General features: G+C 39.2%; 1 protein-coding gene across 29 annotated transcripts in view; it reads left to right on the top strand.

The window, feature by feature from the left end:
• The window catches only part of DLG2 (discs large MAGUK scaffold protein 2), a 999,237-nt gene that overhangs the window by 497,596 nt on the left and 484,694 nt on the right, over positions 1-16,947 (top strand). For 2 of the 29 annotated variants that reach the window (XM_040647267.2, XM_015280149.4), the window contains exon 1: positions 8,112-8,567. The exons of the other annotated variants lie outside the window; for them this stretch is intronic. In XM_040647267.2, coding sequence (XP_040503201.1) covers positions 8,490-8,567 — 78 coding nt within the window. In that variant the 5' untranslated portion in view covers positions 8,112-8,489. Of the gene's footprint in view, positions 1-8,111; positions 8,568-16,947 lie in introns of those variants that run through there. 29 annotated transcript variants of the gene reach the window in all.

The following is a 16,947-nucleotide window of genomic DNA, read 5'->3' as shown; positions in this document are numbered from 1 at the left end:
ATAATTCTTTATATCACATTACTTCATATTCATTAATACTTTTATCTTTAGCCTGTCCCAGTGTGGTAGAGCATTATTTTTTTCATTTGAGGCAGAGCAGCTGGCTTGCAAAGAATAATTAAGCTTATGTGGAAGAATCATAGCAGAATTAAGAGAGAAAACCCTGTGCTCTGCTTGGGTGACAAATAGGCAGTGAGTTAGTTCTACAAGCACGAAGACCTCTTCCTTGTCTCTGCACACAGGAAGCTGGAGTTGCAGATAATCCTGGATTTCTCCAGGGGTGGATGCCCCATACCTGGTGACATTCAAAGCCAGGCTCTGAGCACCTGATCGAGCTGTAGGGTCCCTGTTCATTACAGGGTAATTGGACTGGATTACCTCTGAAGGTCCTTTCCAACTTAAACAAGTCTATGATGACTTCTGTTGTTTTGTGATTAAGCTTAGTAATAGACCATCTTATATGTGAACAGACTAAATAGAACGTTTTCATAAATGGTAGCACGGCTTGGATGCAATGGGACCTTAAAGCCCAGCTAATTCCAACTCCCAGCCATGAGCAGGGTTGCCACCTACTACATGAGATCGTCCAGGGCTGCATCCAACCTGGCCTTGAATGCCTCCAGTGATGAGGCATGCACAGCTTCTCTGAGCAGCCTGTTCTAGCACCTCACTACTCTTTGAGCAAAAATTTCCTCGTAGCATCTAAACTAAATCTCTCTGCTTTTAGTTTCTCGCTTATTCTATCACTATCTTCCCATGTAAAAAGTTGGTCTCTCTCCTGTTTATAACTCACTTTAAGTACTGGAAGGCCACAGTGATGCTTCTCCTGAGCCTTCTCTTCTTGAAGCTGAAAAAGCCCAACTCCCTCAACCTTTTTTCATAGGAGAGTTGCTCCAGCCCTACTATCATCATTGTGCCATTTTCCTCTGTATCTCTTTTCTTTTGCATTTTAATCAAGAATACATTGCTTTTTAAACCAGGGTTCAACACCTAAAGGGTTCAGAGATGGTTATAATGATTTACCTCTGAAATACCTTTTGACTTCCCTTGTAACATTGGACTGCACATCCTGTCCCCTTAGGGCTCACAGTGTCAGCATGCATACTCAAGTGAAGATCACAGCCTAGGAAACCTGAGGACAGAGGTGAAGAGCAAGACTGAAGATTGAAAGGAGATCTGATAAATGTTTATAAATTTCTAAAGGGAGGTGGGAGACAAATAGATGAAGCCAGGCTCTTCTCAGTGGTGTGTAGCAATTGAACAGGGAGTAATGGCCTAAAACATGAACATAGGAAGTTCTGTATTAACATGCAGAAGAACTTCTTTCTGGTATGGGTGATGGAGCACTGGAACATGCTGCCCAAGGAGGTTATGGAGTCTCTTTTTGTACAGATATTCATGACCTGTCTGGATGCCTACCTATGCGACCTTTTGTAGGGTACCTGCTTTAGCAGGGGAGTTGGACTCAATGATCTCTTGAGGTCTCTTCCAAGCCCTGTGATTCTGTGATTTGCAATGAAAAGGAGCAGAAGTCAGTATCTGTTGTGTTTGGCTGCTCTCCACCAGTTGGGAGCCTCTAGAGGGGAAGGGTTTGCAGGGACTGTTCAGATGGGGAATGTCCCAGCCAACGGCATTATATGGCTGAAAATGAAGGGGGAGAATCACAGCTGGGAATAGTGATCTGCTTTAGTGCAGGCTGGGGAGAGTAATGTAAAGCAGCCAAGACTCTAAGGTAACGGGGAGCAGTGTGAGTGGGCTCTGCTGTTGCTCATAAATTTGTTGAGTGGGCTCAACCCACGGGAGTGTGCATGTGCCTGTCAGAGAGGAGGCAATAGCATGAAGTCAGTTTATAGCTCACCTTTTCTCCATTCTTTTAGATTTCATCACTTCCAGTTCTTTAATGCTTCACTGTTCATTGAACTAGCCTACTTGTGCATGACGGTTTTCTTGATATTGGTATCAGGATGAAGGCTAGACAGATTCACCTGAAACTGTTAAATGATGCTAGGTCAGAGGAGGCCATGTGTTTCACTGATACAGTGGCTACAAATCGTGGTGCTTCTGCTTAAACTGACTTTTTAATTTTGCTCTTGAGGCTGATAAAGTGAAAGAGAGATTTAAGGAGAGGTTTGAAAGAGAAGCCAACTTGTAATCAGCCAGGAATAAAATAATGCTTATGATAGGATGATATATATATTCCCATGCTTGTTTGTGTGGTGCCACATTTTATTCCTTTCTAGAACAGAGGTAATATCCCAACATCTCACAGAGTTACTTGCAAACACAAAGTAAACAAAGGTCCTCAAATGTTATGGGTTTGGAGGCATATATGCAATGCTGTAATAAAAGTGTTTCCATACCAGATATTGTTTTGTTCAGGATTATGTCTATCAAATCCCTTGCAAAATGCACTGATGACACACAAAAGCACTGCCTTCAATATGTTGTTCTGTCTTTATTTTTATCTCCCCGGAGATAAATTTCATTGTTGATATTATTTCCCATGGGACTACTTGCAATGCAAATACATAACTGTACTTTATATCCCATGCTTTGATTTGATACAAAAATCTGAACAGCAAAATGGCACATCTGAGGGTCTTCATGCCATATCAGTTGTGATTTCTTAACTTCAATGGAAGAAACTTCCTATCAGAAAGGTGAATAAGGAAGCAATTTGTGCAGAACAAGGGACAAGATAAGGCTAAAGGAGAAATTTGCAAGTTCTGATTTATTTTTAAGGCTGATAATGGTTGTTATGTTGCTTGTGTGACTCACTAGAATTTCCTATGCACCAGCAGAAACTAGAGTGGAAAATCAATTTTGAAAATCAAAATTAAGTACCATAATTACGACTGCCTCCATTGCAAGGCTTAACAAATAAGAGAAGGGAAAGAACTGGATAAATTTAAAGCACTGTCTCTCTTATACCATTATATTGCATAGTGGTAAAATACATTGCCTGTGCAGGGATGTGCTGATTCTCGCTCTTTTATGTAACATTTATGCATTTTCCATTTCACGTGCTTCAACAATTAAAGCTCTATTTCATGCAGCTGTGTAGCACAGCACTACATCCTCTCTTCTCTTGGCCTTTTGTGCCATGCATCATAGGATCATAAAGTCATCTGGATTGGAAAAGGCCTTCAAGACCACCAAGTCCAACCTCTAGCCAGCCCTACCGAGTCCCATCTCTAAGCCACATCCCTTCATGCATCATAGTTAGATGAGAATCTACAACACCAAATAACAGAAGAGTAAAAAAGTAGAGGAAAAACTGCATGGCAAAAGGCACGTAGAATATTTCTGGAGTCTCACACATAAGAGAGATCTGCTGAGATAAATGCTTGCATTTTATTTCTTTACTTCTTTTTGACTACATGTGTGAAATTCTTCTTGCCCTCTCCTGAAGACAATTCTGCCATACATCAGAAAAGCTGATGGAGATGTCTGTAATGCAATATCTAGTGTTTTAAGGTGCAAATTAGACTGGGGCAAACCTATGATGTTACACTGGAGTTCTGAAGGGGTAATTTCTGAAGAGGAAAGGATTGGCACAAGAATTATAATGGAAGTTAGATATCCTAGAAAAAAAGAAATTGGAAGAGAAGAGCAGGAAGCTCTGTGATCCTTAATATATAGCTTTTCATCTTTTTGTTTCTGTTTTCATCCCATCTCCCTTTGCTTTCTGCTTCCTTTTCTGAGACATTTCTTTGTCAGGACACGTGACTGTTCTAAGAATTGCTAAGCTCTTTTCCAGCCTCTGAATTAGATTCTCCAAGGAAGTATCTAGCTTTTAAGTAATCTAGTTTTCCCCATCTTTAAAATTCAGGCAGAAGTGATACAATTTTATGATTTTTATTTAAAAAAAATATTCTGTTATGGAATATCATAACTGGAAGAAATTGATCTTTCATTTCTATTGTAACTTTAACTGAATGTGTTTTGGCCTCAGCAGAAGAGAAGTCAGAAAGGCTTCTGATGTTGCTGACTGGGGTGACTGCCCCTTTTGTGAGCATGGAGGTGGATGTCCCATACTAATATTGCCTCTTGCAGCAAGACGAAGAATGTTTGTCCAGTGGGACTCCTGTTGATAGCACAGAAGGAAAAAACTGATCCTTAGAAAACCTTGGGACTTCCACTTACTTAGACTTGTGTACGGCCTGAATGTCTAAAACTTGTACCTTCAGAATGAAATAGTAGAAATTAAGGTTCATGTATTTCCTAGTATTATAGTCATTAAATAACCTATCTTGGCATCATGTAATTGCGTAAGATAATTAGATGTGTTGGGAATCAGGGATGATTGCTTGTACAGTCAACCAAATCAATATCTGTTGTTGCCTAGTACTAAAAAAAAAAGCTAACTTCACATCATCAGCTCTGCTTCTGTACCCAGAGCTATGCGGAGTGTTAACATACAAGCCTCGAAGCAAAGTAAAATGTTTTAAATCTTTGATATTTCATTTTTAACTTGTTCCATCTCCTGTCCATTTTGCTGGCAGCAGAGTTCTGCAAGCCCTGAATGACTAATCTTTTCATCTGTCTTCCTATTCTTATAAGAAAGGCATTATTTATGACTGAACCATATTTGTATTTTAAATGGCCTTGTCAGCGCATTTTATGACTGCTGTGTGTGTATATTCGGATGGAGGTAGGAGAGAAGCAGCATCTACAGCTAACATCTATCTTCACCACAGGTGTGTGAGGGGGAGGTTGACACCCCACGTGTTTGCTGTGAGAAGTTATCCCTTAACAAGAGAAGATTTATGCCCTGTCTAAACCAAAGCTGTGCTTCTTCCCATGCGCTGCTTAAGCAAAGCAGCAATTTTAAAATTGAAAGAGGAGGCTGACCATCCAAAATACTGGCGATGCTCATTGCATACAAACAACATTTCACACAGATGGTGGTGACACACTGGAACAGGTTGCCCGAGGAGGTTGTAGATGCCCCATCCCTGCAGGCACTCAAGGCCAGGCTGGATGTGGCTCTGGGCAGCCTGGTCTGGTGGCTGGCGACCCTGCACATAGCAGGGGGGTTGAAACTCAGTGATCATTGTGGTCCTTTTCAACCCAGGCCATTCTATGATTCTATGAATTGGCAAGGTTTTCGAAACAGCCATCTGCTGAGTGTTGATTAGAATAGAATAATAGAATCATTAAGGGTTGGAAAAGACATCTAGGGTCATCTAGTCCAACCATGAACCCACCACCACCATACTCACTAACCCATGTCATTATTGCTCTTGATGGCTATGCTGGGGAGCCATGTCTTAACAGTAATAGGATTCAACACAGTTGTTGCTTTGTGCTTATACCCATGTGTTCAGTTGTGGTAAGATCTTCTCAGAGAGGCACAAGAATGCAATTGAATGTATAGTATAGAGGTGGTTTGGTTTACTGAAAACTACCTTCACAGTAAGAAGACCCCTATAAAATTTGCTCTTAACTGATTATCTCCTGTCTGTGATAATATTGCTGCTCAACTTCACGCATTTCTCTGTCCTTGTAATGTAGCACTTCAGTGAGCAAGCTCAAGTACACGTTACTCCTGTGGGCAGACCACAGCTGGGAGCTCCAATTCTTCTTCTAAAGCAGCTCAGCTTGTAGCACTTCTGTAAGTTCAGACTTTGTAATGGTTACAGTAAAGTATTAATAATCATAAAATCCCTGGGTACTGATACAGACCTAATAAACCTGTTATTGGCAATATATGATGGGCAACTGCATGATGGAGGTGCGAGAAAACAGCTTGTAGTCTGCCCATTCCTGTACTGTAGGTTTTGGTTAGATCTACAAATGCACACAAACAGTTAAAATGCATTTCGGATTGGAATCAGCATCAGGTATTTGGCAAGGTTTGTGCTTTCTGATCTAATATTTTCAGGGGGTGGAGAAAATTATCTCCCTATTGCTTTGTCATTATTCCTTAAATGAACAATGCATTCTGGTTTTTTTTTTTTTTTTTTTTTTTTTCCTTTAAGTGGGATGAATTGTGGATTTTATTGCTCCCTATTTTTCTGAATAGATAGTTCAGTAAAGCTGCTAATGTTGATGATAGAAGTCGTAAACCGAGATTTTATTGTTTAGTGAGTGTTTCCTTCGATTTTCTCGGCAGCTGAATATACATAAAACTATGTAAATAGTTGCTTGAGAGGATATACTCTTTTGTTGTTGTTGTGCAATGATTTCAAATTATGATTATTCTCTTCATAAAAGCAAGGGAGTAAAGTGGGAGAGATAGGTGCTCTGCTGTTCATGCATATATGTAAAATTTTTATTTCTGTTCTTTTTACATTAACATTTATAGCGTTAGTTAAGCTGTGTAATGATGTTGCTTCTCCTTTTCTATATTTTTTGTTTTCCCATCTGTGTTTCCTTACAGTGAAATCCCAGCTAGAAACCTCTTGGTTTTTTTTTTTGTTTTTTTTTTTTCCCCTCAATTCTTTTGAGGCATCTTTCTTATTTTTTGCTTCTTTTCTCCAAGACATCATATCATCCCATAAATGTACAGAGTGGTTCAAATCTGTTATGTAGTGCAACAAAGGTTTTGCACCTTGGACAGTCCATCCTCTTACCATCAGATAGTTGGAGTGGTGTTAGGGACAGATAGCTCTTCCATAGAAATCATACTCCAGATGAGACATCATTTTACTCTGTCTTGTGGTCTTACAACTCTCTGATTGCCAGCATTAACTAAATGCCTGAATAAGAAGCAATTAGAAGCTACTCCTTCTCCAGAAATGTTACCAGTTATCTAATCTTTTGTCAGAAGCTTTTAGATGTCAAGCAAAAAGCAGACCTATGCCTTGGAGTTTCCATGAAAGCAGTTGCTATCTAAGAATTTCATTTAGTTAACCAACTCACTATTTTAAAATGCAGTGAAGAAATTACTTGAACTCTTTCTGGTTGCAGCAGAATTGAAAGTATATGCCTTACGGCTCAGAGCTTGGGCAATGCCATCCAGCCCCTGTATCTTGGATGCTTTGCATAAGCTTGAAGAGGGGGTGGAATATTTTTTCCCATTTGAATTTATGCACCCTGGAGAAAATAGTTTTAGCCATTCGCTTAAGTTCCTTGGGCAGAAAAACTGCTTCCTTGGCCCCAAGAGTCCCATGCTAGATTGCTATGGCTGTATTTTCTTTTCTGTGCACCTATTAATTTTGATTTGCTCTACCATGGAAAAGGAGAGCAGAAATTACTGTTGCATGTGTGCTTCACTAATGTAGTCCTGCACACAGGGCAGCAGCGGTTCTCCTGCATGTTGGTATCTCTACAATTGTAGGTGGGAGGGCACGGGGCAGGATTATCCTATATACCAAAGTGCAATCAAAAACATAGAGATAAACTCTGTAAGTTTGCAGCTTTACTACTGCTCCCATCTGGGAAGAACATCTGTTTAGTCATATGTCTGGAGCCAAAAGGGTATGTTACTGCTTATTGTTTAGAGATTATCACTGGAGAGAGGTAGGTACAGGGGTTAAAGCTGAGGTATTTGGCGGAAGAGAAGCAGCACGTTGCAGTTCTCCTGCAAAAAATGGGCTTCCACAAGCACTTCTCAACTCCCGACGTTAAATAAGTTGCAATTAGGGAAAGGGGAAGAAGCATGCTTAGGTAGGGCAGAAGTTAAAAATTAATTTGGAAAAAAATAAAAGAAAAGAAGGGAAAAGTCAGTTTTCTGGTTCACGGAGCTATTATCAAAGCCAAGCGGGAGCCCTTGGATGAGTCTCAAATCTTTTGCAGTGCATGTATGACATCAGCAAGGGAATGGAACAGCTATGATGCATTTCAGTGGTATACTGAAACTAGGCAGCAAAAATATCTCTGGATACATCCTAAGCCACTCCAATAAAGTAAAACCCATTTTTCCTTCATACCTTAGTTGCACTGAAACGCACGCAGCACCTGTTCCTTCACCTTAACAGTTAAAACCCATTTCTATTTTTGGCACTCCTGCACCCCTTTCCTTTCCTGCAGTGCTGTGTGTCTCAGATTGGAAGTGCTGCCGCTTCTGTTGCAAAGCGGAGAGAAGCAAGGAGTTAAATTTCAGAACAGGAGAAGAGGAGGTGAGCTGTCTGCTACAGTAGTTTACTGCAGCTTCCTCTCATACTGACACATATGTAGTTTGTGGTGACAGTGCTAAAGAACTGCAGACAGGCACTTAGCAGACTGGATGTGAGCTGGATGCAAAGATGCCTCACCCCGGCCTTCCTGCTGTCAGTATGTAAATACACCTGCAGGCTGGCCACGCTGGGGTGGGCTTTTTGGTTTTCGTTGTTTTCTTTTTTTTTTCTCAAGGCAGCATGAGCGGATCTGACACAGCAGCAGCGTAGTTGGGAGATCTGAGCCAGCGTCAGATTTGTATCTCAGCTGCGGTGGAAGTTTTTTGGGTGTTGGATTTTTTTATTTTTTTATTTTTTTCTGTTTTTAATCATTTTTGCCTGTGTGTGCCTGCGCTGCGCATTCAGACTGAAATCTTCATCACTACAATGTTTGCCTCTATCTGGTATGCCAAGAAGCTGGGACGCAGGTTTGTGCATAACGCCAGGAAAGCAAAAGCAGAGAAGGTATGTTCCTAGTGGGAATATAAAGCCTTATGTCTCCTGCAGGCTGCCTGCTGGCATCCTGTTGTGTATCTGCTCAGTTTTTCTAATACCCTGAAAATCCATCTATTGCTATTCATGATTTCATGCAAGAATCCTTCACTACTTTGCATACGAGTTATTAAATGCCGAGGAAAAATCCTTTCAAAAGACTTTATGCTCTTTTTTTCATTTCTTTTTTTTTCTGCAAGATAAACAGCTGTAAATCTGCTGTGTTGTGTGTTAAAGGAGCACTCCAGTGAACTTGTTGCTGTGCTGCATTATTTTTATATTAGTCTGATATTAGGCTCTTTAAACAACCATTGATTGTTTGCTGTTCATATATATTCTTTCCTAGCGAGGGACCAATGAGAATGTAATAACGTGTGAAGCGTTTATAATGTTTGGGAATTTGGTTTTGTGATACTTGTTGAAACTGTGCTGCAGCATGGATCCCTTTCATTTAAAAGGACATAGGCACGTAAAAATGGCCAGTGCTATCTTTCACTGTTTTATTGCTCATAAAACATAACTGGGTTTAACCAGCTGTTTTCTGGGAGCCCTCCTAGGTGAGATCCCTCTGCCTCCCTTCTGCCTGAGCAAAACTTAAACTGCTTTAGAATTTACAGTAGTGATAATCGGAGGATGTGAAGGCTGTTGCTTTTGTTCTAAGAGTAGGCAGCATTTAGTTAACAGAGCTGCATTCCAGTTTAGTCCAAATTAACAGACAAACCACTTTCGAGATGGGACTAATTCCTCTTTTATGAAACTCGGTTTCAGGTTGGGTGAGAAAACTTAAATGCAATGTTATAAAGTTGTCTCATTAGTATGATAATGATGGCTTTCTCTTCTCCTTGCTGTCTTTGATGTAGTCAAAGAATTTATAAATGGGTTGCGTTGTTATGTCTTTGATATATCTTATGCTATGTAATGCAGCCACCGATCTAGTGAGTAATTATCCATTGCCAGAATTCATCTGTAGCTGGAAAAGCTCTCTACATAGAGGAAATTATTTAGCAAAAATGCATTTTTATATTTATGGCTGAGGAAGGGGAAATAAACGGGCATCTGCTTTTTCTGCAAAATATTCCCAGTGTTTAAATAGGTGCTTTATGGCAATTCTCAAATTTAAACATCCAAGCCATTGGGAAGTTATCCAAGCAACAGTGGTTTATATATTCTGCACCGTCTGCATAAAAGAAATTAAAAATGCAGTTGGCTCTATGGACTGTCAAACTTTCTTTGTTAAGCATACTTTGACAAAAAGGGCAATCATGTAAGCTCTCCTGTTGTTTGCATGTCGCTGTGGGAGGAAGAAAAGTTGCAGGCTGGGTCTTCCTTAGTCCGGAGGGGCTCCCTCCAGAGGAACGTTTGCTGTCAGGCTTTCTCCAGGGCAGCGGAGGCAGGTTGCGTGGACACGTCCCACCCCTGGCACACTGGCGCCAACTCTGTGGCTCTAAAAAGAGATTTAGGATGGGTTGTTTAAAGCATATTTGCATACGGACTATTCCAAACACCTTGCAAAATTATATATGACAGAGACAGAATATTCACCTAAAAATTATATTATTTACAGAGTATTAACGAATGCTTTACAATCTCTTTTCCCTTCCCTCTTAAGGTATTTGCAAATATTTCTTTATAAATCTTTCACTTTACTGCTTATTCAGCTCTGTAGAACTTCCAAAATAAATGAGAAAGCTCAGGTCAGTGCTATTGAATCTCTGAAGCCATACCTCATAATTTTTAGAGAAAAGTTTTTTTCTGAACATTTCTTGAGCAGCTATTTGCATGCTTGCAATGAAATTTTATTTTTTGTCATAAGAGAGTAAATATACAAGAAAACATCTTCTAAGCTGATTGCTTATAGTCTGATGGCAAAAATAAAATTTCTTTCCTGGAGCATTATCCCATAGCCAGGTCTCAGTTTGCCTGATTTAATTGCTTTTCTTTCTTTTTATTTTCCCATAAATCAATGGTGTACTCCAGCAAAGAGAGAAAACCCCATTCCTAGCAGGGTGCTATTGCAGTAAGTGCTATTGATGATTGGAAGCTGATCAGCACTGACGTCTTTGATATAATACCTTGGTAACAGGAAAATACAGATATGAAAATGACTGTCAACAATTAAATTAAAAGTAATACAACTGCATAGCTTTTTCTAGTTTTTGTTGTTTGTTTGTCGTATAATTGTTGGGTAATTGAATTATTATGCAGTTTTACCTTTTTTTTTTCTGGAAGAATAATTAGCTTTTCTCTGTGTGCATGATTTGAATTAAACATTGTTTTCTTAATGTGCTTTTGCAGATAATATAATGCAATAATTTCTAATGGCCTGTGTGCGCAGAGATCCTTGCTGTTAAAATCTTTGTAGTAGGCATCAGGAGAGTGTGGCTTAGTGACAGACTTTCCATTATGCTTAGTTTCCTTAGACAAGAACAAGCCAAGAATTTTTTAAACAAGCACCCTAAGACATAGAAATTTTGTGGGAGCCTATTTGTGTTCTTAGGACCAGGATGAAAATTGAGGAGTGGTGAGGGTAAGAAGGTTACAGAATGAATTTGTACACACAAAAACTTATGCACAGCCTGACAGAGCAGCCACCTTAAAAAGATAGAGATTGGACCTGCTTTGTGCAGAAAAAGGAGCTGCACTTGTGTTTCCAAGAAGTGAAATGGAACATGAAGTGGCAGAAGGTGCATACAAACATGACAGCGTGGTGCTCCTCTGCAGGTGCTCTGTACATGCACCTGTATGTCTGGTTATGGCAACATGGACGGGTTCTAAGATCATAGAATCATTTGAATTGGAAGGGACCTTTAAAGGTGATCTAGTCCAACTTCTCTGCAGTGAGCGGGGACATATACAGCTAAATCAGGCTAGCTGTATCTCCAGAGATACCCATCTCAAGCTGGAGCTCCCACCTCCTCATACCTCTTACATCCCTACAACTGAATACAGGAGTCCTTGTTCTGGGAAAGTTGAAGCACAGGTAGCTCCCCAACTCAGTGGGAGATGCTTCTAGGTCCTGTGAGATCCTTGCAGCCTGAGGATTGGCCTATGCTGAAGAAGCTATTTCCAGATTTGGTGAAGGGAGAGGGTAAAAGGTGTTAATAAGCAGCAAAGAGCTGGGAGGTCAAAGAGAATAGGTGGATCTGTTCTTACTAGAACCTGCAGTAGCTTTTCTCATCTCATTAACCAGTACCTTCTTGAGTGTCAGCACTGCTGCTCCTATTCTGCATTTCCAGTTCTTGCATCCCTTTCAGCCTAACTTTTAGGCTGTGGGCCCTAAGCCAGTCTCTGTGGTGGGGCAGTATCTCCTTGATTTTCCCACAAAAGTTAAGGGTGTCCTGGTAGATGTTAGGCATCTAAAACCCAGATATGAACTCTTACAGTCAGAATTGCAGGTAGGGTTAAAATTTCATCTGGAGAGCAGAGAAAACGTGGGAAGAACTGGATGAGTGGCAGTCTTAAGTGTCCTAACCATGATGTTAATGGTTCTTTTGTGATAGATGATGTGCACCAGTGTTTTTATTCAAGGCATGTTTTCATGGTATTCTGAAAAGCCTTATTTTAATTCAGAAATGGAACAAAAGATTCCTATAGTGTGTGCTCACAGCCTTGAAGGCCAACTGTACCCTGGGCTGCATGAAAAGTGAGGTGGCAGCGGGGTAAGAGAAGTGATTGCTCCCCTCTACTCTGCCTTTGTGAGTGCCCATCTGAAGTACTGCATCCTGGCAATACAGGAAGGACGTGGAGCTATTGGAGAGGGTCCAGAGGAGGGCCATGAAGATTATCAGAGGGCTGGAGCACCTCTACTACAAATAAAGACTGAGGGAGTTGGGTTTGTTCAGCCTGGATAAGGCTCTGAAGAGACCTCATTATAGCCTTCTAGTACCTAAAGGGAGCGTATAAACAGGAGGGGGACCAACACAGGCAGATAGTGACAGGACTAGTGAAAACAGTTTAAACTAAAAGTGGGGAGATTTAGATTAGATATTAGAAGGGATTTTCTTTTACTTAAAGGGCAGTGAGGCAGTGGAACAGAGATGTTGCCCAGAGATGCTGTGGAAGCTACGCTGGATGGGGTGTTGGGTAGCCAGATCGGGTGGGTGGCAGCACTGCCCACAGTTGAAGATTGGATCTGGACTGTCTTTAATGTCCCTTCCAACCCAACCATTCTCTGATTCTATGATTTTGAAGAACCTGAAAATTTTGGAAACTGAACCCTCTGCCCCCAAATCACTCACAGCTAAAACTTCTCCTGTCTTTAAGTAAAATCAGATATTGCCTTTTAATTGCTCTTAATATTTTTGGTTTGCCATGAAAGACTCAAGTGCAAAAGTTCTTTATACTTTATTGTATTTATTAGTCTAGGTTATAAACTATTTGTGTCATATATTGCATGTATCTACAATTTCTACCTCAGTGTGGTTACATTGGCTTGATTGCTAGTGTTACTCTTTCCCTCAAGCAACAAGATAGTGTGCAGGATGCCAATAATATTGCCTGAGACCAACTCAACTCTTTTCAAGACAGCTCTGCTCTTATGTGCTTCATTAAAGTTATTAGAATGCTTTGAGGTTGTTGCATGAAAGGAGTATTGTTATGAAAGTAAACGTGATCATTTGAATCTAGGAACTTGAATAACTTAAGGCAAAGATTGATGTCTTGAATTTTTCTCATTAAACCACAATCAAGAAAAAATCAAGAGATGTTAACTGCATGCGGTTATGCTATAAAAATAAGTACTCTAAATGATTGGAAGAGGAACAAAAAAGTAACAGAGCAATTAATCATGTTGATCTGAGAGGGTGAGCTAAAGAACTGTGAAATACCTTCTGATAATTCTTCTTTATGTTGATAGATTTTGAATTCCAAGGTTCAATATTAAAAGTGGGGACTCTTTTTTTTTTTTTTTTTTTTTCCCCCTCTTTGCCAGAGTTTCCCTATTACTCAATTCCAATGGGAAAGACTAACACTGAGTTTTTTGTTTGTTTGGAAGTGGAATATGTGGAATCATGAGACCCAAATTATAAATGCCATCATAATCGGTCCCATTGTTGAGTTTTTACATCTGAAGAGGAAAATCACTTTAAAAGGAAGTTTATCCTTATGTGGTATCTCATAGCAGCAGAAAAACAGCATCCATGCAAAGCGTTTAAATGACAGTTGACTTTCACCCCCTATTTTACAGAATAGCGATGTTAGAAATCTTTTTCTGGCTTTTAGGTACCAAAATGCTTTCATGGTGATAGCAGTACTAAAAGCTGGTGTCCTGTATTTGAAAATATGCATTTTTCCCTCAGAAGTCTTAGTTTATCATTCCAGTTTAACTCATTTATTCTATTTATAATTCCAGACAGAAGCTGTTTAACTTTTAAAAATGAATGTGTGTATAATGATACAAATAGTGTATGTTTCTGAACTGGTAGCTGTTGATAAAACTAAAGATTACCCAAAAGCAACATGCACAAACTGAACAGTATCACTGCAAATGAGTAGATTTAGATATACTGTAGGGCATACTAGATAGGAGAGCGTAGGCCAGAAGGTGTTTTTTTAATGTGGGCTCTCGTTTAGAGTCATTCTGGGTAAACTGAGTATCCCTGGTAGAATGGCAACCTACAAATATTTGCAAAAAGGCAGGAAAATCTGCCTTAGTAGATTAACAAAACTGGGATGCATAACAAAAAAATACTGTCTGTAAATGCAGACATATTTAATCATTTTTCTGATGGTGTTCTGGCAATAGTGGAAATTAACTCTTCATGTTATGATGACACTTAATACCCAGATCATTCTCATATCTCTGTTCTAATACAGCTAATTGCAGGGTAGGATTATCTAAGCTATGTATTCTTTTTCATTTTTATTTTGCTTTCAAGAAGCTGTCTCACAACCTAATTTGAAAGACCGATAAGAAGTTTACTTAAACCAGTAATTATTCACAAAAAAGAACAGAAAATGATTAAGAAATCATACAGTATTAGATAAACACATTTTTTCATTACATCATATATATTTAATTCCAAACAAAGCAAACCCTCTCTTTGCTTCAGTATTTCCATGCATACTGTATGAACAGTAGATTTCTTCATAGTCACTTTCTTTCAAACCAGAGCTTACTACATTATTTTGGGTCCACTGGGGTTACGATGAAGTGATAAAGCTTGTAGGACTTGTTATTGCCTTGACTAAAGGTGAAATGACTGCTCTGCTAAGGGACATCTCACATAGCTGCCAAGCTGTAAGGGCAGGTGGACAGTTTTACTTGCATTTGGGCCAAGGAGGGCCCATGCTGATCAGATTCAGTGAGATGACAGCAGTTTGTCACTTATTTGTAGAACTACCTATCACCAGGCTTGTGTTGGACCACTGGAAGAATCTTTTCAAATGGAGTTCAGAAGTGCTCTGTTTTAAAGCTTCATGAAAATATCTTTTCTTTTTACACGTAACTGAGAGGGGAAAAAAATATGTGACTTTTTTCTTTCTGGAGCTCTTTTGTTTTAACACAGTTGGAATTCTAAGGCATTTTCTTATGTTTTGATTTAATCCAGAACCATATAACTACTCAACTCTTCTTTCCCCCTTTTTTCCTTATTTGCATTTGGTTATGATCCCATGTGCACCGTGATTACTGTATAACTGTAGGGATAAGTTGCATAAGTAGAGATTTATTATGCTTATAATTCACTTCCACCTCACAATCAGCGTAATAATAATAATAAATACATTCAACCAATCTTACAAAAATGCAAGAGTGATATTTTAAAACAAGATACTGATGAATAATAAACTACTGAAGTTAATCCTTTACAATTTCTTTTTTCTTTCTATTTTTTTTTAATTCCTCTATGAGGGATTTTGCTCTTGTGTTGCTTGACTGTTCCATCTTTGTGGGCCCATCACCTGCTGTAACTATTAATGAGTAATAATGGGGGTTATTCTTTAAATTACCTTATGTTGATGGAAGAAGTAGCTCTTAATCAGCTATAGGTGAACTGTTGGGAAAGAACAGAATATCTCCTCTCTTCCTCTCCAATTTAATCTCAGAGAACACAATTAATCTTAGCTGACTGCCATGCAGTGATGATGCCTCTTTTTTTCCCCATGTGGTGCCATTCTGGCGTGCACATGCTGTCAGGTACAGCACAGCCTTTCATCTCTTATCCAGGGGCCTCCATGGCATGTCACATAAAGCAGCTTTTCTTTTCCACATTTAGCCAGTGCAGAGATCATCTTAGAAACAGGGTGAGTAACTTTTCTGGTTAAATTATCTCGTTTATTTAAAACCAAGATGGACACAAAGATGTTCAGAAAACAATTGCCATGCCAATGGTTGCATTAATTGCTGCTCTGAGTGCTCATGCTGTGACTCAGATGGAATCAGTTTGGATCTGTTCTAATAAATAAGTGGTTTTATTATCATAGGCCACAAGCTACTGTTTTCTTCAGAGAAAAATAAGAATATGCCTGTTTCTCTTTCCTATTTTCATTATTAAGCAATCTCTATATATTGTTTCCACATTTTTTTTTAATATAAAAAAAAAAGAGGGAGATAAAAGCAGTATATTTATTGTATTTATAACTTTACTTGGACTTTCCACTCTTGGTCTACGCAATATATCACACTGTGTTAAATCCCAGTGTGCAGCATGGTGAATATCATATTTAATTCATAAGATGCTCATTATTTTATTGTAATTGTTTTATTTCTTTGCATTTCTATGCTATGTTCAAGTACATTATGAAAATGGGTTCGTGTGATGTACAAGTATGGTGCATTTTTCTGGTATTATTTACCTCTCTGTCCCGCATATGCAATTCAAGACAGCATAATAAAATGTGTTTGATTTGCATTCGGAACTGCGTTTGGCATCACTCACTGTGTTTGCAAATAGAGATCAGCCTGAAACACTGACAAGATACAATCTGTCCTTTGGCATCACTGTCCCTGGAGAAAACTGGGAGATGAGAATTCTCGTTTAGTTCCTATGGTAAATTATCAAACTATACGTTTATTGTACTTTATAAGACAATACAGCTGGTATGTACAGAATTTGCTGCAACTGGAAGACACCCTACCAAAAGGAAGGTATATGCATATATGTATATTTTTTAATGGTGCTGTTTTTTTCTTCGCTGATGTGTGTCAGGGAAATCTCAGTGAGGAACATGTGGCTATATTTAATGTATGTTAACGACTTCAAATAAGCAATTTTAGCTAATCCCTTGATTCTTTCATAGGTGCAGTATGATAGTCTTTACTACCAGGCAGGAGACTCCAATGTTTTGTGAAGCACTTGCAAACCTTTATGAAGACTGAAGCTTTCTTTTTAACAATGTCTTACCCCACAAAACA

Source organism: Gallus gallus, chromosome 1, assembly GCF_016699485.2.
Source record: "Gallus gallus isolate bGalGal1 chromosome 1, bGalGal1.mat.broiler.GRCg7b, whole genome shotgun sequence".
Taxonomy (NCBI): domain Eukaryota; kingdom Metazoa; phylum Chordata; class Aves; order Galliformes; family Phasianidae; genus Gallus; species Gallus gallus.
This window is presented reverse-complemented; position numbering and strand designations above follow the sequence as displayed.